The sequence below is a fragment of the Rhinichthys klamathensis genome, unplaced genomic scaffold, assembly GCF_029890125.1.
Source record: "Rhinichthys klamathensis goyatoka isolate OS25496 unplaced genomic scaffold, OSU_Roscu_1.1 h1tg000048l_1, whole genome shotgun sequence".
NCBI lineage: Eukaryota > Metazoa > Chordata > Actinopteri > Cypriniformes > Leuciscidae > Rhinichthys > Rhinichthys klamathensis.
In genome coordinates this window covers 1,335,130-1,360,854 of record NW_026606594.1, presented here as the reverse complement: position 1 = coordinate 1,360,854, position 25,725 = coordinate 1,335,130, and the positions used below count along the sequence as shown (strand labels likewise).

The 25,725-nt window shown below is 39.8% G+C and overlaps 1 protein-coding gene across 13 annotated transcripts in view; it reads left to right on the top strand.

Annotated features, from left to right (window-relative positions):
• The window catches only part of magi2a (membrane associated guanylate kinase, WW and PDZ domain containing 2a), a 251,809-nt gene extending 227,222 nt beyond the window's left edge, over positions 1–24,587 (top strand). For 3 of the 13 annotated variants that reach the window (XM_056247495.1, XM_056247498.1, XM_056247499.1), the window contains 10 exons: positions 1,956–1,997; positions 2,960–3,075; positions 3,219–3,411; positions 6,898–7,161; positions 7,480–7,665; positions 9,162–9,456; positions 11,845–12,061; positions 12,337–12,480; positions 14,948–15,086; positions 22,806–24,587. In XM_056247495.1, coding sequence (XP_056103470.1) covers positions 1,956–1,997; positions 2,960–3,075; positions 3,219–3,411; positions 6,898–7,161; positions 7,480–7,665; positions 9,162–9,456; positions 11,845–12,061; positions 12,337–12,480; positions 14,948–15,086; positions 22,806–23,506 — 2,297 coding nt within the window. In that variant the 3' untranslated portion in view covers positions 23,507–24,587. Of the gene's footprint in view, positions 1–1,955; positions 1,998–2,959; positions 3,076–3,218; positions 3,412–6,897; positions 7,162–7,479; positions 7,666–9,161; positions 9,457–11,844; positions 12,062–12,336; positions 12,481–14,947; positions 15,087–16,409; positions 16,521–22,805 lie in introns of all 13 variants that reach the window. The other 10 variants (XM_056247503.1, XM_056247507.1, XM_056247496.1 and 7 more) reach the window with 7 other exon arrangements.
• The last annotated feature ends 1,138 nt before the right edge of the window (positions 24,588–25,725 follow it).

The following is a 25,725-nucleotide window of genomic DNA, read 5'->3' as shown; positions in this document are numbered from 1 at the left end:
CACAGCTGGCAATGACAGCTTGGCAAATGGCAATGGAGATGTTGGTTAATATAGTGTGTTGATGTTGTTTGATAATGTCATTATCTTGTCATGTACAAGGATCCTCCATAGAATTATACGAGGTTTCTGCTTTAGATCTTATTATATCGGAGACACTTTAGCATCTATTGTAGTAGATATGCTGGTGATATAGATATTAGATAATGCTGTGCGCAAACCGTTCAGTTTCTCTTCCAGGTAAGTATGCTTGCTTCCTGAAGGTGAAGTACATTTTGTATATTTTTCTGTGAGCCTCATTTTATTTTATGAGCAAGATGTTTTAAACAGCCTCATTTTGAGAAATTGCACTTCTTTCTAAATTGACAGTGGCAATGTTTCAGTTCGTTCAGTCATAAGACTGGTAATGTTTTATAGCTTTTCGAATGTGCGCTTGATGTTGCAAAGATGATGTAAAGATGTCCAGTTGACGAATAGATGGCTGTTTTTCAAACTCTTGAAACCTTACTCGCTGTAAAAAAAAAAGTTGCTGCCTTAAATTTTTAAGTTCAATCAACTTGGGTGTTAAAGTCATTTCAACTTAAATTACATTAAACTGACTTTTTTTTTTAAAAATTGTTGAATCTTGTAAAACTTATTAAAAAAAGTTGAAATTGCTTAACTTATTTTGGTGAGTTAAAGCTATATAAAAACATGTTGTCATAACAACTTATTAATCATACATTTTTTATAGTCTACAGGAGCTCAGATTTTTACAACAAGGACCGTATTCTGTTTATGTTAATGCATATTTTATGTGATCTTTGATATGTTTAAATGAATAAATCTTAATAATTTGGTAAAGTGTGGTCTGCTGCAGTTGGAGATTTTTTATCAATGTATAGATGTTATTTCCATCACCTAAAATCATATGGCATGTAATGTAATGTAAAAATATGACATGATGAAATTTAGACAGAATTTTAGGATATTTTATCTCTACAAAAACAACAGCAGCAAAAAATTTAAATCAGCACCTCATTGAACAATATTTGATATATCATGTAAAAAGGCTGAAAATAATTTGCTCTGAAATTACTTTATAGGGTAATTTTTAAGTCATAGCAATCTTTTTTTTTTTTTTAGTTAATCTATTCAATGCATGTTTACCATCCTGCTCTTAATGATCACAAATGAGAATATTTAATCTTTTCAAACACACTAATTTAACAACAAATAACAGACAGCAACATTCGCCTAACATTTTAAAGCTTGCTAAATGTCACTCAAAGGCCTCTTTGAACACAAAGAAGTAATTTAATTCTGAGCTGATTCTTTTCAAAAGAGCTAATTTGCGTAAATGAATCAAACTCTAATGCAATTGATTTAAATTAGATGCGCTTAATATTCTCATGACACAAGAGGGCTCAAAACATAAAACCAGCCTACTGCGTCAAATGAAAAGCATGTAAATCATCACATATAAACCAATATATTAGTTTAATATCACCAGCATAGAGGTTGTACATATCGACCAGCTCTAGCAGAAGCAGATGAGGTTGCAGGAATGATGCAGTTGAAGATCCGACCCCCTCTCAGAATCAGAATAAGGCTCAATCTCCACCTGGAAACTATTTTAAATGTGAAATACTAGCATGGCCGTGTCTAAGTTTGCAGGCAGAAATGCGCTGCTCATGCTGATCTCAGTTCCTGCTGCTCTTAAACGGAGGATGAACTTCTGTTTGACACACTGTATAAAATGGCAGTGAATAAAATGAAGAACTGACTTCATACATCCACAAAAAAAAATTGTGAAAGTAGTTGGGTGCACTGTATAATATCTTCATTGCTCTGTAGTCATTGGGCATTATTTTAGCAGTGAGACAGGTATGCATATATTGTCGTAAGTGTATTTCCAGGTGTGTATGTTTATATAAGCATTGATTTATGGGCTGTCCTTGTATCTCTCCCTTTCTTAGAGCCAGGGCTTCCTCGAGCAGCCATCCCAGCTGACCTCTCCGGTGAGTAAATATATCTGCACCCAAAACAGAAACAGTCTGACAGAAAGAGTTCTGCATAAAGTCTGAAATTCATTTTTTCATATATATATATATATATATATATATCCAGTGACCTCTATACATTTTTTGAATGTTAAGTAAAGTTTTTCTTTCTGTAATTTGACTTTTATTTATGTCGCCTGAAATCATATGCCATTTTATAAAAAAATATGACTAACCCCAACCTTAAAAAATGTTAAGGCCATTTTCCTCAAAAGACAAAAACAATCACTTCTGTTTTTGAATCAATACTTCTATTAAAGATATTTGATATATATTGTAAAAAAAGACTGAAAATAGTGTCTCAGTATTTTTGCATTTGCTCTGAAATAGCTTTATATGGTAACAAATTAAAGTTTAAAAGTCTGTTAAAATTTTAAAGACGTGTTTTCAACAAAATACAAAAATAAAACACTTCTTTGAACCGCTTTTGATGTAATTTATATATATATATATAAAATACATCAAATGCTGACAATAGTACTTTTTTTGGTATAAATATCAATTTTATAAAATTTATAATTTTATCAAATTTGGTATCATCAAATAAATGTTATTTTTGTCACCTACAATCATATGATTAAAAACCATACTTCTCTGAACAATATTTGATATATATTTTAAAATGGCTGACAACAATATCTCAGTATCAATGAAAAGTCTGAAATTCATTTTTCATATCCAGTTATTGTGACCTCTGTGAAACAGTACCTGGAGATTCCCGGAGTTTCATTTTTAGTCACTTGTCATTCTCTGCCTTGAAGAGAACATAAAACGAATGAATTAACAAATGAAGACCTCACTGAACAAAAATGGGGGTCTTAAATGTCAACTAGAACAGTAAATTACACTTGAAGAATGAGAATAATCTGGAGAAATGACTTAATTGTAAGTAATAAATGTGTGTCCCTCTTCGATGTCAGCATCAGAGTTCCAGGAGGTGGAGGTGCACCTGCGCAGACAGAAGTCCGGTTTCGGCTTCAGGATCCTGGGCGGAGAGGAACCAGGACAGCCTGTGAGTCCGGAGGCTCAGGAGAAGGCTCGTACTTTAGAACTAACGCACACGCTTCCTAAAACAGAGTTCACTGCCATTGGCTAACATGATAACATGTCTGTTCATCCGCTTTCGTTTCCATACAAAGCTTAAACTGAGACAATAGTAACCGTGCTGTGCCTGTGCAGATCCTGATTGGTGCAATCATCGAGAAGAGCCCAGCAGATAAAGACGGGCGTCTCCGGCCAGGAGACGAGCTGATGTCAGTGGATGGGATCCCTGTGGCCGGAAAACCCCACCGTTACGTCATTGACCTCATGCATGGAGCGGCCCGGACTGGCCAGGTTAAACTCACTGTGCGGCGGAGAGTTCAGCCCACAGGTGAGAATTTGCTTGTTTGTTTCATTTGTCTACTAACAACGTCCAACAGTGAACGTACATTTATTGAACGTACATGGTATTTCCACCCCATATCAAATAATGTATGGTGTTTAATAGCATTCTGTGATGGAAATTACATTTATATAACCACATCATTTGTCTTGCTAAGGCTACCATATTATGTGTCCTAAATATACACAGTTAAACAATACAATTTCACACATAATCATACAGCTCCATTGGAAATTACACAAATTCAAAATACTCTGTTAACAAGTTATATTTACCTTCTTCGCCATCACATGTTTCATAATTCATCTCAAGCACGCAATTCACTGGTTTCGCCATGGTAAACAAGTACTGTCATTTGATTTATATTATAAAAGATTCACTTTATTAGACGCAAATGTGTTTGTTGTGGTGGAGCGTTCATCATTTTTGCAACAAGTATATAAATCATTGTCTCACAATAAATATTGAAATGGTTCATGTTTATTTAGCTCTCTTTTTTAGATGATCATAGTTTTAAATGTAATAATTTTTTCAAAATGGATATAGTTTGAGATAAAAGTCTGGGTAGAGGACACGGTTAAAACAGTAAAATATGTACACACAAAAAATAGCAGAAATAAATTATGGTAGCATGATATAAAGTTTCCGACACAGATTTAATGTTACCTTTATATATCAAAAGAATGTTTTTTTTTTTTTTTTTTTTTTTTAAATAAACCCTTGGGACATAAAACTGCCTGAAACTGAATAAACCACCTTTAAAGGCAAAAGCTTGTTATTTCCTGACAGTTACAGCAATTATAGGTTGTTGTGAAGTATATATTATGTGAAGAAGGTAATGGAGGTAATGAAGCAGGTTCTGTTATACTGTTCCTCTGCGGCTTATTATGTGTCCTCTGTCTCTCTCTCTCTCTCTCTCTCTCTCTCTCTCTCTCTCTCTCTCTCTCTCTCTCTCTCTCTCTCTCTCTCTCTCTCTCTCTCTCTCTCTCTCTCTCTCTCTCTCTCTCTCTCTCTCTCTCTCTCTCTCTCTCTCTCTCTCTCTCTCTCTCTCGTCATCCCTGTCTAATAATTCTTGGTGTAGCTGAGGCTCAGATTTTGTGCCCTTTCAAGCTCTGCCTTCCTCATCCTTCTCGCTGTCTGACTCATCCTTTCATTCTTATCATCCCTGGACAATCGTTTCTCCCACCCTTGCATCTCAGTGGAGCGGTTGAGAAATGTCTGGCTTCTAGCTTTTTTAAGCTCACTGTTTGATCGCTGGGGACTTCAGACCAGCTTTAGCCAAACTATACCATCTCTCTTTCTCTCGTTCTCGCACACGTGTATTAATTGTTGTTGAGACCAGTTTCTAAATCTAAAAATCGTATGTAATGTTTTTAATGTAACTGTTAGAGAGAGAAAAAATCAAGGAAAACTGGTAGAACATCGTGGAAAAGTAATTTTTTTTAAAGTCGTTTCTTATGCTCACCAAAGCTGCATTATTGATCTAATATACGGTAAAAACAGTAATATTTTGAAGTTTTAAAAACTGTTTTCTATTTTATTGTAATTTAAAGTCTAATTCCTGTGAATCCCATTCTAATATGCATTTCTTATATTTATAACACATTGTAATATTTTTCCTATTATTATCAATGTTGAAAACAGTTGTGATGATTAATATTTTTGTGGAATATTTGTTCAAGATTCTCTGATGAATATAAAGAACAGCATTTATTTGAAATTGAATCTTTTGAAACATTACATGTCTTTGCTACCATTTTTAAACAATTTAATTCATACTTGCAGAATAAAAAAAATCGTACTCACTTACTCATTTTTGAACGGTAGTGTGCTATGTAAAGATACTGCAATTTTTACAACTCAAACCCTTCTCCCCAGTTCAAAAAGATATAATTATAATTATATTTCAGCTTTCACTGAAAACTCTTGTGAACTTTTTAGTGGCCATAATATAGAGATGTTCAACTGCTCAATGCAAACAATTAACCAATGAGAATCAAGTATTTGAGAGAATCTTATTCCTCTTAACCATGATATTTCCCATTTAAGTCTGATGAATCAGAATCAGAATGAGTTTTATTGCCAAGTATGTTTACACGTATGAGGAATTGTGAATTCCACAGCACAGACAGAATGACAGCGACAAAACACAAATAATAAAAAATGGAATAAGTGAATAAAAATACACAATATACAAAATAGACAAATATGTGTGTGTTATATACAAATGTGAGGGGGTGTAAATAAGAGGTATGGTGTGCTAAATAATATATAAGCATAAAAATTGCTCATGTTTATTGCCAGTGGTGGGGGCATTTAACTGTTCATTGCCAATGGTGGGGGCATTTAACTGTTCATGAGGAAGATTGCCTGAGGAAAGAAACTTTTCTTGTGCCTGGCTGTTCTGGTGCTCAGTGCTACAACAGTTCAAAGAGGACGTGGCCTGGATGTGAGGAATCCAGAGTGTTTTTTTTGCCTGCCCTTTTACTCATTCTGAATGAGTACAGTTCTTAGAGAGCGGGGAGGGGTGTACAGGTGATTCTCTCAGCGGTCCGGACTATCCACCGTAGTCATCTCAGGTCTGATTTGGTAGCTGAGCTGAACCAGACAGTTATTGAAGTGCAGAGGACAGACTCAATGACTGCAGAGTAGAACTGCATCAGCAGCTAATGTGGCAGGTTGAACTTCAGCTGGCGAAAGAAGTACAACCTCTTCTGGGCCTTTTTCACAATGGAGTCAATGTGATTGTCCCACTTCAGGCCCTGAGAAATGATAGTGCCCAGGAACCTGAATGACTCAACTGTTTCCACAGTGCTGTTCATGATGGTGAGTGGCGGGAGAGTTGGGGTGTTCCTCCTGAAGTTCACTATCATCTCCACTGTTTTGAGTGTGCTCCTGCTCCTGTCTGTAAGCAGACTCGTCACCGTCCTGGATGAGGCCGATGAGTCTGGTGTTGTCTGCAAAGAGGAGCAGTCGTTGGTGTAGAGCGAAAAGAGTAGTGGGGAGAGGACGTAACCCTGGGGGGCACCGGCTCTGATCGTGCGGGTGTTGGATGAAAATGTTCCCAGCCTCACTAGCTGCTGTCTTTCTGTCAGGAAGTTGGTGATCAAATGACAGATGGAGGAGGGAACAGAGAGCTGGGTTAATTTGGACAGGAGGAGGTTCGGAATGAAAGCCGAGCTAAAGTTCACAAACGGGATCCTCACATAAGTTCCTAGTTTGTCCAGATGTTGTAGGATGGGGTGCAGTCCCATGTTGACCGCATCATCCACAGACCTGTTTGCTCGATAAGCAAACTGCAGGGGGTCCAGCATGGGTCCAGTAATGTCATTTAGGTGGGCTAACACCACTCTTTTTGAAATTACTTCATGACCACAGACAATAAAGGGTAATTAAATGAAAATGCCAAGTCAGTGGAAATGTTACTTGAAAAGTCTATTTATTGTACTTTCTCTCTCGCTCTGGTATCTTCAGGTGAACCCTTTCCAGAGAACGGCCGCAGTCCTGGATCTACCCAGCACAGTTCCCCCAGGAGTGACTTCAACTCCAGAATGTTTTGTAACAACTCCGCCCCCACACAAAACTCTGCCCCATCCACCACAGGCTCCTCCCCACCAGACACAGTAACCAATCAGAATCTGCAGCCTAGCGATGTCACCATTCAGCGCAAGGAGAGCGAAGGGTTTGGATTCGTTATTATCAGTTCACTGAACCGGCCTGAAACCGCGGCTGCTGCTGGTAAGGAATGATTATTTTGTATACTTTGTACACTAAAACTTATTTTCTATCTGGGACATTCCTTTACTGTAATAGCTCACTCAGGCTGGCTGATTCAGAGGGTCATAGTGATTTTAAAAGTGCAGCATGTCCTCATAAACCTATGTATTAATAATGGATGCACTTCTATTTGAGGGCCGAATAAGCTAGTTACAATGTTCTAATGCAGCGCCCACTCTCGTATATAAAAACAGCTCCACTAACAGTAGAGGACAGAGAGGAGAAAAAGAGCTCTCTCAATGTATTGCGAAAAAAGTATCTGTGCATGTCTGTTATCAGCCGTGCCTCATAAGATTGGCCGCATCATTGAGGGAAGTCCAGCAGACCACTGTGGGAAGCTCAAGGTTGGAGATCGCATACTGGCCGTCAACCATCAGTCTATTGTCAACATGCCGCACGCAGACATCGTCAAACTGATCAAGGACGCTGGACTCACTGTCACACTCAGGATCATCCCTCAGGAGGGTGAGTGGACATCTGTGAACCCTAATTCTGCTACTAATGTGACTTTGTAGGTCGACTCCCTGAACATTGCTCTGTCATGTCAACTGGCTCAACCAATGGTTGAAGGGGGACATTATTTTTCCCATGTGCCTAGTGCTGCAGAAATTTCATGCTGTAGCTTTATAATGACAATTATTTTAAACGAACTACTTTTCATACATAATTCAAGTGTTTTTAGAAGTTGAAATGTGATTGGATGTTTTTTCTGAATGGTATTTTGTGATATAAATGCAGGAGGTTCATGAGATTGTGACTGAAATGCCAGTGCTAAAATAAATAAGCAAAAAGGTTTTAAAAATAACATAACAATATATCCAAATAAAATTTACAACATAATAAATAGCTTATATTGATGGCCGAATGACATGTGCAAACATACTTGATACAGAAATTAAATGTGTCTCTGAAACACAAATATAAATCCGATCTTAGGTATAGTTCAGCCAAAAAGAAAAATTCTGTCATAATTTACTCACAAAAAAAAAAGTCAGGTTTGTAGTGACATGAGGGTGAGTTAATGACAACAGAATGTAGATTTTTGCCCTTTTTAGGGCCGAATTCAATAAATGGTTGCACAAAAAAAAAAATCACCAACCATCAGAAATCCACTTTAACTACACAACTTTCCTTTCTATGTAAATTATAATTATTATGGGGCCTATTTACACTGGTCACTGTTCCATTTAAACATGGCCACATAAATGTGTCTCCGAAACACAAATAGTAATCCGATCTTCAATTTCTGTGCTACTGTATATGCAAATTCAATGTCACCGAAAGCAAAAGATGTATTGCATTTTATTTATCATCAGCTGATTTCCAGATCAAAGACCGCAATAGGAGAGAGAGCACTGGTAGGAGAATTTAATCTCACTACTTTCAGTTTCATTTGCGGCAGTTTGCGCGTCAGCTTGTTGAAGTGATACTCATATACAGCGGGCCATAACCGTGGCTTCACATGGCTTCAACGACCAGATGCATTTATACTTCAGTTGAATATGAATTGCGTCTCAAACCACCTCCTGAAGTGGTTTGAATGATCGGGTTGCTATCTATCTCTAAAGAGTTTCGGAGGGCATTTACACCCGGTCTTGCATGAAGTGGCCAATGCATGAAGTGGCCAAGTATAAATAGGACCATAGATTCTGCCTTATAAAAAAAAATGTACAGATTAGTAAAGTATGCCAGATTATTGTAGACTGGCATATACTCAATGAACTAAGACTCAGTTTTCCATCTTTTCTGCATTCACAGTTTGTCTGGGTGTGTTAATTTATTTGCATAATTATTTTAGAGCATTTAGTGCTAAAACAACACAGATAGTACATGGAACAAAAAAAAAAAAAACTATCAAGGGCCATAATTAATTTTGGGTACTAATGCAACGCTTAAACTGCTATTTTAGAAGATATGTTACAAAAAGCAGCTTACCTTTTTGTCTTTTCTCCATTTTTCAGAGACGAACAGCACTCCTTCGGCAGGCAGCTCAGAGAAGCAGAGCCCTATGGCCCAGCCCAGTCCAGTTTGCCAAGCCAGCACTGTGAACCAGACTGGTGCTGCCCCTCTACCCAACTCCAACCCTCACACCAACTCTGCACCTCAACCCAGTCCCATAATGCAGCCTAGTTCAGAAGCACAAGCAAGCCCTGTCAATCAAACCAGCCCAGCCAATCATCCCAGCTCAGTGACCCAACAGAACCTGTCCACCCAGCCCTCCACAGTGCCAGTACAGATCTACAGCCACGACAGCAGGCAAGACACCAACTCAAATTACTTAAATATTGGTTTAAGTATTAAGATTTTAGGTTAAGCTAAACATGGTGTTTGGCAATGGATTGATTAAAGTGGTTGACAGGGCAGTTGCTTGGGCATTTGTAGAGATGCACCAGTATTGAAATGCACTGGTTACATTCACCGTTACTTTCACAGGTGAAACCGAGTCAGTTTCAATAGAAATGTGTGTGATTGGGAGTTTTGCATGAGGGCGGAAAATTTCCTCACACAGATTTCGCAATGGGTTCAAGTTGGTCACATGATTTGCTACGTTGACTAACAGAAAGCTGCTCAGTTTAAAAAGTAACTTCTGTGTGAGCTGTGAATCATGCATTGTTACACTATTGGCAATGGAAAAAAAAAATGTGTGACCTCACCTTAAAGGCCCACTGAAGTGCCTTAAAACGCGCAGCATTATTCAATGTGTTGACGTAATTTCCACTAAAACAGGAAGACAGGGCGGGACATATCAAACAGCTCCTCCCCTTTTTAAAATAGCCAATAGCTTTTAGTTTATATCACAGCTCAGCCAGAGCCGTTGACCTCGATAAAGCCGCAGTTTCCTCCTAATCTCTAACCGTTCCCCCCCTCATCTCCTCCATATCGCTTTAAAATACAGCATTCTGTGCAGAATTCAAATGATTCCGATAAGTTTTCTGCGCATTTTGTAAATTTCTTTTTGGAACACACTAGTTTATAGATAACAGGAAGGCCGCGTGTCCACCAAAGCGTTTTTAGTCAGCTGAAAACTGGCTGGGTAAAAAGTGACAGTGATGAGTGCTGCGTTTTACCCAAAGTTGAACATTCTTCAACTCTCGGCGACCGGTAAAAAACGCCGGGCGCTCAGCACTTCAGCGTGAAAAATACGCTCAGCGCCTCGTTACGCTCATGCCGTTTTAAAAACGCTTTGGTGGACACACGGCCTAAGGCCTGTTCACACCGGGACGAATTTCGCGCGCGATATTCGCCGACGTTTAACGCCTCGTGACTAAACAAAGGGCGTCAATGTGAGTGTGCACACCGACGCAAAAAACGCCACGCGTAAAAGCGTCATTTTTTTTAAAAACCCCTCGGGATCGTTTTTTTAGTTTGACGCGCCGCGTCAAAAAACTACCCGACCAATGAGATTGGCGCTTTTGCTCACGTGTCTGGAGCTTCTGAAGTTACAGTAAAACAGAACTTGGGGGCGCTCAAACACAAAACGGTCTTGCCAAGCACACATACGTAACGGCGAAGAAGATATACGCCAAGTAGCGTCTACACTGCCGGGAAGAAATAAGACGAGGAAGATGCAAGGCAAGATGAATGTAGCTGCTAGAGCTGCTGGTCTCGTTTCTGTCGGAACATAAAGACCTATATGACAAACGCGACAGCGACTAAATGTAAATCTTAATAAAAGAGAATGTTATGAGCTGGTATTGCAGAGCAAATGGGCGCCATCTAATGTCAAAGAATGAATTTGCATGTCCACTCGGCTCATCGTCAGCGAAAATCGCTTGGGTGTGAACACAAAAAACGCGTTGAAAAACGCTGGCGAATAACGCGCGCCGATATTCGTCCCGGTGTGTACGAGCCTTGATTGCATTTCAAGGTACACATTTACATTCTTATCAGTTCCTGTTTTCCCTGGGAGTCAAACCCATGACCTTGACGTTGCAAGCGCCAATGCTCTACTGTTTGAGCTACAGGAAAGCTTAAGCTAAAAACTAAAGCGTATTTACTATCAGTTGTTTTAAATACTACAAGTAAATTTAAATACATAGTATGAAAGATGGATATTTTGATGACGATATGGAAGCGATGTAACGTTATTGTGTGTCCCTGATCATTTGAATGGACACATTCAAGTCCAAAATTTCTTGACAAGTTAAAACTCTACTAAAGTTCACTATGACAGACTCTCTCACTATTAGGTTGTTGCGTAAAATCACTTATCTCTTACAGAACTGAATAATTTACCTGCATGGCTCTTTAAAACAGTTTTTAATCATTTATATAGCCTGCAGGGACCAATGATTTCACTTCCTCTCCATGCTCTCTAAAGTTTCAATATACACCCTAGAGCTCCTCAGGCTTCGCTATTTTCAATAGAACATTATCCTGCATTAAACTTTAAAATTCATTAGAGCGTTAGTCTGTCAGTGGCAAGTCGTTTTTGACGCATCCACTGGAAAACAGATGTAAACAGAGTAAATATTATGAGAATCTTCTCATTCCCATATATGTATATTACAGTTTTTGTTGCTGATAAAAGAAAGTGTCATAAAAAATCACCAGCGAAGTAGTCCAATTCTCACATATTCCAACTCTGTGCGTAATATTCGACGGCATTAGTGCTCACTGTTTCTGCTCTGATTGGTTATTCAGCTACAGGTCAGAGGTGAAAGCAAGACAGGATGTAAAGCCCGATATTCGGCAGCCGTTCACTGATTACCGCCAACCCCCGGTGGACTACAGACACCCTCCTGTGGCAGATTACCGACAGCCGCCAACGCTGGATTACAGACACCCCCCTCTGCTGGACTACAGACAGCTGTCCACTGACCCTCGCACCTTTCCCTTACCGGACTACAGGATGCCACAGGTAACTCTGCTGCCACTCTGTATACACTCACACACTGTGCTACAGGTGCTAATGGGGTAGAAATACACACTGACATCATAATTCATCACTAATCAGTAGATTAATATCATGAAATGACTATGTTAAAGTGTATTAGGTGGCACTGACAGCTCATTTCCTTAAAGTATGCATTATGCATGTTCATAAAATGCCCATAAAGTCCTTAATTCGTGTGTGTGTGTGTGTGTGTGTGTGTGTGCATGTGCGTACGTGTGTGTGTGTGTGTGTGTTGGCAGGATTTTGATTTCTTCACAGTTGAGTTGGAAAAGGGCATGAAAGGTTTTGGCTTTAGTATCCGTGGAGGTCGCGAGTATAAGATGGACCTGTTCGTTCTGCGATTGGCTGAAGATGGACCAGCCATACGCAATGGGAGGATGAGGGTGAGCTGAAATCACTTCCTATCTATCTATCTATCTATCTATCTATCTATCTATCTATCTATCTATCTATCTATCTATCTATCTATCTATCTATCTATCTATCTATCTATCTATCTATCTATCTATCTATCTATCTATCTATCTATCTGTCTGTCTGTCTGTCTGTCTGTCTGTCTGTCTCTGCAGTTGATCTGTTCCCTGTTAAGCTCTTGTCTATAATGAAGCTGTCAGAGCTAATAGTCCCCTTAGGGACCTCTCATTCCGTCCTTTTCATATTTAGTCCATTACCTGACCGTTCACTTCCATTTAGGAGCCTCAGTTCTGACTGTAAACATCATCCTGTCTTCTTTCAGGGTGTGAATATAGCGCAGCACAATATGCCTTTTGAAACTATAATTAGTTTGAGGTGGAACAGACCTGTGGTATTTAAAAAGTCCATTAAGCATGAAGTCATATAGCCCCCAGCAGACACTGCTGCTGCTGTAATTTCCAAACATACCCTCTAGATAATCCGAAAACATGATCGAGCTGCTGACGCTGCTAGCTGTGATGCTTTTACTAACATTCTCCAGAGGTCAGAGGAACCTGACCCAGACACAGTGCAGGAACAAAAAAAACGAGAGACTCCTTGTCAATAATGAGAGAGTTGAGGTCATACTGCTCTCTGCCCCTAATTTAAACAAGATCTTAATGAGTCATAGAAAACTTGCCGCCCGTCGCTGGCAGCGACCTGCTCAGACTTCCACATTATCCAGACCATTTGAGAGGAATTCTCCATTTGTTACTCTAATTGGCTCGTTCATTTTCCTCAGCCCCTGGCCAATTAGTTCACAGACACAAGACAAGTTCGATGCACCTACATGCTTACCATCAGCATATATGTGGGCACATTTTCCTGTTATGGCACCAATATATTCATAATTATGCAAACTTTTCTACATTATTTATTTGTCTGTTAAGGGAAAACATTATAGTATTTGTTAAGGATGTGATTTTTTTTTTCTTAATTGCCTTTTTTTTATTCATATTATTTTATGTTTTATTGTCCAATAACCAATATGCAGAACTGAATTATTTATATGTATTAATTGGTATGTATTATGTACACTGTAAAAAAATATATGAAATGTAAGTTATGACAACATATTTTTTTATATTGCTTTAACTCATCAAAATAAGTTAAGCAATTTTCAACTTTTTTTTAAGTTATACAAGATTCAACAAATTTTTTTTTCAGTCAGTTTAATGTAATTTAAGTTGAAGTGACGTAAACTTCCAAGTTGATTGTACATTTAAGGCAGCAACGTTTTTTTTTACAGTGTAGTTATGTAGTTTGCATTATGTCATACTACAGTATATAAAAACAATATACATTATTATGTAATACAAATATTTATTGTGCTTTTTAAAAATATAATACATTATAAAATGTATATGTATATATATATATATTACTAGTCTCTGTAATTAAATAGTCAATTGACTTTCAGTAACCGAAAAGAACATATTGTCATGTTGAACTATTTTAACTTTATTTTTCAAACTATTGTTAATATAACCTTTTAAAAATGGATAGGTGGCAGACCAAGACACCTGCATGTGAACATAGAACAACTTTTTAAAAATGCCAAAGACTGACAGATATTTCACAATTGAACAAGCTAAAAACAACTATAACCTTTTTATCGCACAAAACTATCTTAGCCCACGAAAAAAAACTGAGCCTTACGGAAGCATAATATGCATAATAACAGGAATATTGCTCGAGTCACAGCAAATGATATGACAGTCTGACAGTAATTGTCTTGAAATGTATTGTTGAAGGTGGTGGATTCGTTACAAAAGGCACTTTGATGGCTGTGCTTTAATGAACATGAAATTAGAGACAGCACCACAGCTAAAAAATATTAAGATAAAACATAAATGATGAAATAAAATTCTAGACCCCACTGATTGACTAGTCACTTGGTGGGCAACTAATTATAGTATCGATCATACCGCCTTCCTTTATATCAAGGAAAGGCAATTAACCAGTCCCTTGTTATCCTCAATATCACACACCTTATTCACAGTTGATGAAGAGCATCAGTGTTGTACCTCGTAGGACCCTCGTACCCATGATTCATTCATTTAGTGATGCTAATTCTGAAATTAATTGGTACTCTATCTCATTCATGACTGCTAATGCTGATTAGAGCTTAACCAAAACAGCCGACATGAGTTATGGATCTATATTGATCCTACTGAATAATTATCCTTAATAAATGATAGTCATATTATCATTAAAACCAGAGAGGGTGCAGTTCAAAGCTGTCGAAAAAGAATTACTGCTGTTCTGTGTGTACATTTGCACATCTATCTTCACAAATTTGGGTATTTGAATACTAGCTAAACATTCTGTTGAAATGTTTGTTTAGGTTGATTTTTTCCATACAGAGATAAAAGACATATTTTGTCTTTTTTGCAGGTTGGTGATCAGATTATTGAAATAAATGGGGAGACCACGAGGGATATGACCCACGCTCGGGCTATTGAGCTCATCAAATCGGGTGGCCGTAGAGTTCGCCTGCTGCTCAAGAGAGGCACAGGGCAGGTCCCTGAGTATGGTAGGTTTACACGGACTGTCTGAACACATACCTTACTGCTCAGAATTGCCAACAGTATTAGATCACTTAGGTTACAGGGCCCCAAAGAGATGGAGTAACCATCAGCACAAGACAAATATTACCTCATCTTTGGAAGAGGTAATATTTTATTGGGTAACGAATAGAATGTGAATAGCATAACTTATTTGGCATACATTTCATATTTTGTGAAATAATGCACTGACTTACCGTATTCACACCAGGAACGAAATTTGTCTGGTTGACAGGTTTCATATGATATATTATTATCAATATTTTGCTCTCAATAGGAATTTATAGGTACTTTTCATCAGTTTCAGTTTTCCTCAATCGCTTTGACTTCTTTTTTTGAAACAGTCTTAACATTCTCTAAACTGTAAGTGCAATTGTCAGAACTGTTCTACAAAATGTAGTAACACCACCCAAACCGTTTATTTCATGCTTCAAAACTAGTTATTGTGTCATTGAATTGGCCAATGACACCTAAATAAACGTTTTTTTGTCATCACGTGAGCCACACTGGTCATAATGTGTTGTTGTTTTTTTCACCATGGCAGTCAACTCTGGAAATGTTTGTTATCTTGTATATAAATTTCATTTTTGTTCTACTTTTTTGTTGACACTGCCTGCTTACTATACTATACAAGAATATCGGTTTTGTCTAGCTGAATGCTATTGTATATCAAACTCACAAATAACTTTTTTAGATACAGATTTCAACAGTAGGTAATATTTTACTGGGAGAATCAATACTGTAATAGACAGAAAAAGAATGCACATTTATATGTATACAGTACATTTATTTTGTATATTTTGTTTATTTTATACATGATGTCTGAGAATGGATCATTTTGCATGTGATGGCTCAATGTACTTACTCTTTTGCTAAAATGTGCCAAAACATGTACAAATGGAATAAAGTGTCTTTTAGAATTTCAAATCTGGTAAGAAGAAAATTGTTTAGAGATCTGAACTTATCGTTTTGAGAGAACAAATTCCCATTTTAAGAGCCAAAGCGATGGAGAAAAATCATTCTCTTGTACACTAATATTTAATAACCCCAAAAATTATTTTTGTAATACATTAAACTCCTTCCATTTTCCTGCTAACACAACACTATGACAGCATGCTCTTGGTATTAATGCAGGTATAGCTGTAGTCTTCTTCTATTTCATCAATGTTATTGGCTGTTAGTGAATAATTCTCACTTCCTTTCTCAAGTTTCCTCACTGAATACTATCTCAGCACTGAACTTAATACTGTCTTAGCCTTTGGCTGCTGTTCTAACCCTAATGATTGGTCTAGGTTGTTACTTCACCTCTTATAGGAATGGTACCTTCCAGTCTCTCCATGTGCATGAAAAGTGACAACCATGGCTCCCCCTATTTCTTCCTAATGGGCCATCCTAAAGACACGGTTTGTAATAGAGTGCATGCGTTCTAACACATAAGTCCATCATTCTTTCTTGGAGTGCTGTGGTTTGGATTGGTTAGTTCTACTCACTCTTGTGATTTGTGTGTGTGTGTGTGCGTGCGTCTATGCGTCTTTATATATATATATATATATATTATTTAATTTATTTTTCATTTATATGTGAATTATAATTTTGTATCTGAATCTGTTAATGATTTTAACTCTATTCCTAAAATGATGAAAGTCTATTCAGATTTTAGATTCATACATAGAGCACCTATAACATAAACACAAAAAACGTCATTATTGGCTTTCACGATAGACACTAAGGGGTGTGAGAAAGAGACCTTGATTGGAGGACTATACTGGTTGCCTTTTATAGTCACTACGAGTTACGTCGTGACGACGAATGGGGTTTCGCTTAGAAAGCCTATCAACTTTGAGTATTACAAAACGAGCCAATGGCAAATAAATGCAATGGCGTAACTCCGCCCCACCTTGTGGGTATATAAGGAAGTAAGTTGGCAACACACAGTTCTGCTTCAGAGCCAAGAGGTCCTCTTGACTCCAGCCTATTCTCTGACTATCTTCGAGAATTTTCGAGACGAGCACCTTCCAGTTCGTGTTGGTGTGACGGCGTGTTCCAGCAAGTTTCACATTCCTGCCTGCTGATCTGTGTAGTGGTCTGCAACAGCGTGTGTGTCTCTCCCTGGACGCTTCAGCACAGCTGCGAGCTTTCCTCTCACAAAAGAGCTTGCACGTGGCACGTCTTTTTAAAGATGTCTCGCCTGTGCACTTCTGGGTGTGGTCATTCCGTGTTGTTGTCCGATGGGCACGAGCGCTGTCTTTCGTGTTTGGGCTTAGAACACGCTAAGGCAGCGTTCGCGGATGAGTCAGGTTCTCACTACGGGAACATGACCATCGCTGAGCTGTGGTCAAGACTCCCCTCTGCCACACCCCAATCTATCCCCTACACGAGAGGTGATACTGTCGATAGCCGCGTCACAAGGTGGGCTGGACTCTTCCGAGGATGAAGATTCGACTGTGCTGCCACCCTCGGGTGTGCCATTATTGCCCGAGTCCGACCCCCATCAACTGACAGGTATGCTTGCCCGGGCCGCCCCCAGCATCGGACTAGCATGGTGTCCAGTTCATCCAGTTCCTCTCTTCCCGGAGGTGCATGAGGAGGTAATGAGATCCTGGAAGTCTCTGTTGTCTTCCCGTGATAGTTCGGCCACCTCCTCCGCCTTCTCTTCCCTGGACGGGGCCGCGGCTAAAGGGTACACTGGGATTACCCCTGTTGAATGCTCTGTTACGATGCAACTGTGTCCTCAGAGTGCTTCAACGTGGCATCTTATAGAGCTGCGGGCCAAGCCGCCGCCTCTCTGCATGCCATGGCCATCCTTCAGGTCTACCAGGCCAGGATGCTCAGGGACATGCACCAGGGTGGAGCTGACCAAGGGCTCTTTGATGAGCTGCTTGCCGCCACCGATCTCTTTTTCCGGGTGACGAAGGTGGCCACACGCTCCCTTGGCCAGGTGATATCCACAGCAGTGGTCCAGGAAAGACACCTCTGGCTAAACTTGGCCGATTTGAGAGAGTCCGAGCGAACCCGTTTCCTCGACTCTCCTATATCCCAGGGTGGCCTCTTCAGCGGCACGGTCGAGGACTTCGCCCAACAGTTCTCGACCGCCCAGAAACAGACTGAGGCCATTAAACATATACTGCCCCTCTGTTCGCCCCCGAGGGTGCCCTCCTGCGACTCCCGCCCCTCCCTCCCAAACTCGGTATCCTTTTGAGGGGCAGGCATACCAGTACACTGTTGGTGTATTCGGGTTAGCCCTGTCTCTTCGCGTCTTCACGAAAGTCATCGAGGCAGCCCTTGTGCCGCAACGGCTACACGGGGTTCGCATCCTGACATCCGCGACAGCCCCTCCCTGGCCAATTCCTCTCTGAGGAAGGACCTTCTTTCTCAGAGATGGGGTACCCTCTGGCACCCTCGTCCCGATCTATGGAATTTATGGTTTGAGTACCCTACCACTCGTGGTGGCTACCATCACTTCCGCTCGGCCCTGTCTACGGACACGCCTATGCGTTGAAGAACAACCTCTTCGTCACCTGGTGCTCTTCTCACCGAGAAGACCCCAGAAAAATGCCAGATCAGTGTCGTGCTTACTTTCCTGCAAAGTAAGCACGACACTTACTTTCCTGCAACATGGGTTGGAGCGAAGGCTGTCTCCCTCCTTACTAAGTGTATGTTGCCGCTATCGCCGCACATTACTATGCAGTTGAAGGTAAGTCCTTGGAGGAAGCATGACCTGGTCATCAAGTTCCTCTCTTACCCTCTTGGGACCTTGCAGTGGTTCTATCTGCCCTGCGAGAGCTCCCCTTGAGCCTTTGTAATCAGTCTGTCTATGGTGACAGCGTTCTGGTTGCATTGGCCCCCATCAAGAGGCTAGGAGACCTGCAGGCATTTTCGGTTGACGAAGCGTGCCTGGAATTCGGGACGGCTACTCTCACGTGATCCTGAGACCCCGGCCTGGATACGTGCCCAAGGTTCCCACCTGGATTAGGTGCTGAACCTGCAAGCGCTGCCCTCGGAGGAGGCAGACCCAGCCTTGGCACTGCTCTGTTCAGTACGCGCCCTCTGTGCTTACGTAGACAGAACGCAGTGTTTCAGGACCTCAGACCAGCTCTTTGTCCGTATGGTGAGAAGCTGAAGGGAAAGGCTCTCTCCAAGCAAAGGTTGTCTCACTGGATATTGGCTTACCAGCAGCAAGGTCGACCATGTCCCCTTGGGGTTCGGGCACACTCCACCGGAGTTATACTCAAAGTTGATAGGCTTTCTAAGCTAAACCCCATTCGTCGTCACGACGTAACGTCTCCGTTCCCTACTCAGGGAACGAGGGTTACATACGTAACCGAGACATTATCACGGCAGTAGAGAATCACACACATTATGTGTTGGTTTGCGTAAAAAATGGTCAGGAGAACATTTAGAAAAGTGTTTTTTTTTTTTAAGTCTGCTTTAGACTTTCAGTTAAGGGGCTGAAAATATATAAAGAAAAAATATACTTTTTAGTCTTCTGTCAAATTTGTTGTTCAACTTATGTAGATATTTACAGTATGTATTGCTTTGAAATGGCTTAAACGTGTAATGTTTTTCAATTAGAGAAACCATCGTTTCCATTGTCTATTGTTGCCAGGTAAAAATCTAGATTTAAAAAAAACGGTAATTACCGTAATTTGTTTCACGGAAATTATACATTTAGGTATTGAGTGATATTAAGTAACTAAAACAAGTCATGTTTTTAGCAAATGAACAACACAGTGAATATTTTATCATTTTATTTTGCACTATAAATTTTGTTTTGCAATATAATTATAAATAGTAATAAACACCCATCTTACCTGCAAATATTTTTACTACAATTTTTTAAATATGCAGTGCTATAGAGGGATATCCTAACTTTTTTAGTGATGACACAAACGAATCATTGAACATTTTGATGAAGTTTGCCACTAAATATTTATAGGCGCTCTCGTACTCAAACATTGTGATGCAAGCAAAACTGACCTATCACTGCGGTCTTTAGGACAACTAATGCCATAATAAAAAGTGCATTAAAATCATTGTGATTATAACATTGATTCATTTAAATCACCAGCTAATAATACCAGCGATCTGAACCGGTTCAAGAAACGAAAACCAAAAACGGAAATGAACAAAGTTTTTACAGCAACATAAAAACGAAGACGAACGACCATTAAAGCATTTTGTTTAGTTAAAATGAATGGCAGGTAATATCCAGCGTGGTTGGTGTTTTGAAACCAGCGAATAATCCAGGTTAGTGTAGAACCGCTACTATTCAGGAAATGGGGGGGGGGGGGGGGGGGGGGGGATTATTTTAAATAACTAATCACCATGTTTATAAAGTTAGTATTGTAGCTTTATGTATGATCAAACACTTGCATGTGTCGTGTCGTTATATTATTTTTACCTAAATCAAGCTCAAATGGTTTGTGTTTTGTCAGTCATTAACGGCCGCATCTGAGGCAGTAAGTGCATCACATTACGTTTTCATAAACTTAAACATAAAAGGTTATTGTAGCTATGTGGGTGCTCCGATCTTGTGTTATAAAAGTGTTACGCACAGGCTGTATTGGCTATGACTAGACAACAAATACCAGATTAATACACTCTTCTCCCCTAATCAAATACATAAATCATTAGCCTTTAAAAACATTTTGTTTTATTTAATAAAGAAAACGCTGTACTTATTCAAAGAACCAGTTCTTTATGTACCCTTGCACCGCAAAGAAGCAGAGGCCCTCTCCAAAATGTGTGCAGCACTTAATTCTAAATGGAAGCGGGTGGAGCTACTGTATGAGGCTTTGCCAACAGTTTGACAGTTACAAGGTTTAGTCACAAGCTCTTTATAGTAGAAAAATGTATTCAAACTCTTGTATACTGTAACTTGTATTTTTTCTAATAAAACCGTTTTCGAAATGGCAATGTTACAGAAGGAATGGAAATTTTCTATTTTTTATTTTAATTTTTTCGTTTTTAAGCCCTGTTGAATATATTTAAATTTTCTAAATATTATCTAACCATACTTCATTTAGGCCATACAATGAAAGCACTGAGGTACAGTACATACCGTATCTATTGAAGTTTCCGCATTGAAAGAGAGGCAGCATACCACCCCTACATGCACATACACTCTTAACATTCGTGTAACTGACTTTCCATTGTGATGAAAACTTGACGCCTATGAAGTCCTAACAGCCACAGGAACAACCCTGTGCACATTTGCCTTTAAATTCCGCTCACACTCGGCCATCTCTTCTCATGCGTTTAGTATCCCACTGCGATCTCTGTGGCGCTACAAAAGCCTTGCTGAAATACAGCCATCATGAGATGGTTGTGTCAGCCTCTATGGTTTTATATTCCATACCTGTCTTCTATTTCACAGTGAAAAACCCTTTATGAGCTTGGATTCATCTTTTTCCTCTATAGGCCAGTGATTTCTGCTGCACCTGGGCCATATAAAGTGGGGAAAATGTACCCCAGTAGAGTAAGAAAAGGCTAGCATAGATACAATGATACATAATTGTTCACTCTTGCTATATTTCCCTGAGCTTGAATCTTGATGATAATAAGATATTGTTGTAAATGTTTTGTTTTCTTCAGTTGAAATGATCTCCCAGCCAAATTGTTTGTTAGCACACGTTAAAATGGCCGCCTGGGTGCATATGTGCTGCGTAGGTTGGTAGAAACCTGAGCAGTCCTCAATGTATCCTGCAATATATGCGGTGACAGGTAGGATTAGGTTGTGGAATGGGTTGTGGATTGTGGGCGTCACTCCAATATAAGCATCTGGGTATGAAGTGATCTGTGTGAGTGTATGTGTGGGGAAGCGGATAGCGGGAGAAGCCAATGGGAAAACCTGATTATTCCACACCCTGTAGACATATGAAACTGGTTTACTGGCTGAAAACTATCCCATTTCCTGTCAGTAATGGAGGTTGGTTTTGTATGGTATGTAAACAATGTAATATAGTGCTCTGTGTCAAACAGTGGCACTTTACAAAAAGTGGCAATTCCATTCCATGCTATCAGTTGGTAATACCATAGTACTTTGATATTTACCATGGTAATGTATTTATATGGTACTCCAACATATTTCAAACATACTTTGTGGAACTATTACAATAGGTACCGAATCCATAGCATTTTCATTCATAGAAGACATTGTACCATGTGCAAAAAAACTATGGTAATACCATTGCATTTTTTGGTAGTGTGGTTTGTGTGATTTTTATTTATTTATTTCTCCCAAACCAGTTCAGCGCAAACCCTGCCGCACAGCCAAATCTAATGCTTGTATTGGTCATGACAATCTCAGTGTCAACATAACACTGAAACAAATACTATCCCCTAACCCTAATCTAAACCCTTACCCTAACCTAATTTTAGCATTGGTAGATAGCATTACTGTTTGTCACAATCGGATCCATGATATTTCTGAACTGTGAACTGAAACCATGAAGTCTGAACTTTTATTGAAAGGTGACTACAGGATTGAGTTGCGAAATGAAATTGGGGTTTGCCCTGAACTGGTTTGGGGGGGGGATCATGCGATTCGTGTGGTTCATGTTGATTTAGTTAGTGCTTCTTTGCCAGTGTTAGCTTTGGTTCCTCTATTTACTTTTCTATTCTGGTTTGTGAGTGTGTTTCCAGTTGTGCTTCTTTCTTTGGATGTAACTGTTGCCTTTTTTCCCCAGCAGATAGTCCCGCCCCTTGGGATGCTCACACTACAGCCTCCCCAAGTCTGTCGGAAGTAGCACCACCCCTCGACAGCTTATCTAATCCATCAGCTTCTTCTCATGTGAACCCACCCACTGACCCACCTCATACATTGTCCTTGGAAGCAGCAGGTCCAGACTGTTCCCAGGGTCCTAGAGGCCCAGAGAGTAGGGCTCTGGAGCAGGCCAGTGTGGGGAAGAGGTCAGCCATTGCAGGTGGAGTTGGGGGTGGGACCAAGCAGAGGGAGAGTAACAGGACCAACCGTCGCTCTAGTGGAGGGAAGGTTCAGCAACTATACCTTGATGAACTTGCGGGAGAGCCCAAATCCCACAAAAGCAGCCGGGCAAAGTCCAAAGAGCGCAGGAGGGAACGGAGCAACACGCCATCTCGAAAGCGAGACTCGCCCAAAACTTCCCCAACTGACACCAATATGAATGGGGGAAACAGATGCCTAGATGGTAGCAACAACCAACAAGGAGCTCTGGTGCCATTCAAAGCCCTACCAAAGGAACCAGAGAAAAGGCAAATGAGCCAAGAGAGTCATCCCAGCCACAACTCCAAGACCAGCAGCAGTGCATCAGGCAGGAAGGCCACAGTATCCCCAGGGCCCTGGAAGATCCCTGGTACGGACAAGCTACCCAGTACCCTACGCTCAGCCACCTCCACCATCAGCAGATAACATCTCACCCCAATCTCAGGCCCAAGTTTAGACCTTACTTTGGCTTTGAATTCTTTCAGCCAACTCTTGGACCAGCACTGGGCCATGATCTGCCTTTTTTGGGACTAGTTGGGCTTGGGCTCTGCTTGATTGCTTTTCACAGGCTTGCTCTACTTAGTAGAGATCTGTTTTAAAATTGACTAGGTACCACCCTCCCACAGTCCTCACTAAAGACCTTTCCATGCATTTCTAGACAGAGCATTTTTTATTTATATTTTATTCTAAGTTATTTTAACAGATATGACACCCACCACCTTAAGAACTGGAAGCATTCACTCCAAAAATTGAACCACGGTAGAATGAGTGATGCATGTAGCGTGCTAAAAAAAACCCGGACTGGTTTGAACTGTTGGGGGAAAGCACTCAAGACTCAGAGATGTACATGCATAGAAAACCACTTACTGACTCTAAACCACCACTGGTGGCTACAGCAATTTTTATACACTTTCATAAAAAATGAAGAAAACTGAAGGAGTTACCTGACATACAGTTTTTGTGTATTTGAAGAATGAATATGATTAAAAAGATTCTATATGAGCGGACACTCGACTATGGAACTCTGCCTTAAAGACTGACCTGCAGATGTCTGTATAGGGTTGGTAAAATGAATATAGAAATAGATATATTATATGACTATATATATGTGAGACATATTGTAAATATGGTCTTTATACACCATTGTGACCCCATACTGGAGTATTGACATCATTCATGGTGTAAATTAGAAGAGTGTAATCTAGAATTCATTCCCACTCCACTCTTAGGTGCGTTCCCACTGACAGCGATTTAAACTCAAGTGGTTGCTACTAGGTGTTCCTACTCAACTCAATATTGAACTGTAAAAGGAAACTGATCACATGACCTACACTGTCTACACTGACATTGGTAGTCGCCACCTCCAGTTCAAGATCTCAACAGCAACAGTCGCTTGTGTCACTTAAAATCGCCAACCCTCACTGATGATGAATGACTTGCAGTTGCTGAAAATTGCTATCAGTGTGAGCACCCCTTGAGACCACTGATTGCTCAGCTGCTCTGTTAATTTCTGAAGGAGCCAGTGGGCTTTGACCTTCTCTTGACTCTGTCATCACTAGTTTAGTCTATTCTCCCTTTACTTGTCTACATGAACAAAGCAATTTGAAGGATCCCAAGATGGTTTCGATGAAATATAGAAAGGATTTGATTAGGGCAGAGTGCCTTATGCCAGGGTTTCCAATCCTGGAGGGCCACTGTCTTGCTAAGTTTAACTCCAATCCTAATTAAACACGCCTGACCAAGGTCTTCAGAATGACTAGAAATGTCCAGGTAAGTGTTTTGGGGCAGGTTTTGAGATAAACTCCTCAGGACATTGGCCCTCCAAGAGCAGGATTGGACACACCTGCCTTATACCGACCACTTGATGCTTTATTTGAGCTCCGAATCCTAGGCAACGACATCAAGACAAAAACAAAACGTAGGGTGCTATAAATTAATTTGACTATTGGTCTGTTAAACTGAATGAGTATGTTGTTGCATCCCTATCTCTGAATCCTGATTGGTGTCTAAATCAACTGAGAGGCTGGTTTATGTTCACAGTATAGATATATATATCAATATAAAATTGAAAGCTATTTTCGTACATAGATAGATATAGAGTTGGCAGTCTTCTAAAAGAAGTGCAGATATTTATTAATGATATCTCTGACAGGAGTTCAAATGTTTGTTTGCACTTTGTCTTTAAATAGACATATAGAATGCAGTACTTTTAAGAGGAAATGCTGTGCATCCATGATATTCATTGAATATTTCTGAGGAAATTAATTCCAAAAATCCTGCTAGGAAGATTTGCTTATCAACATATTCCCTATATAAAATATTGTGTGATGGTAAATCTCTTTCACATGATTCACAAATCATGCTCTCTTTGCACTCTTCACAAAAGGTTGATTTTTACTTGTCAATAGCAAATTGTGAAAGCAAATGAAAGAGGTAACGTATTCTGCCATGCATTGTTTTCTTTCCGAATGTCATCACCCACCTTCAACACTGGGTTGGGGATACTGTAACTTCATGTATCTAAATACACACAGTCTCTCAATCTCTACTAGCTTAGCTAGTAAGCTAAGATGTTATCTTGCTAAGTGAAGGCTAACTGAAAACACAAGGAATCCAGAATCCAAGGTCTCAGCCATTGGAATTTC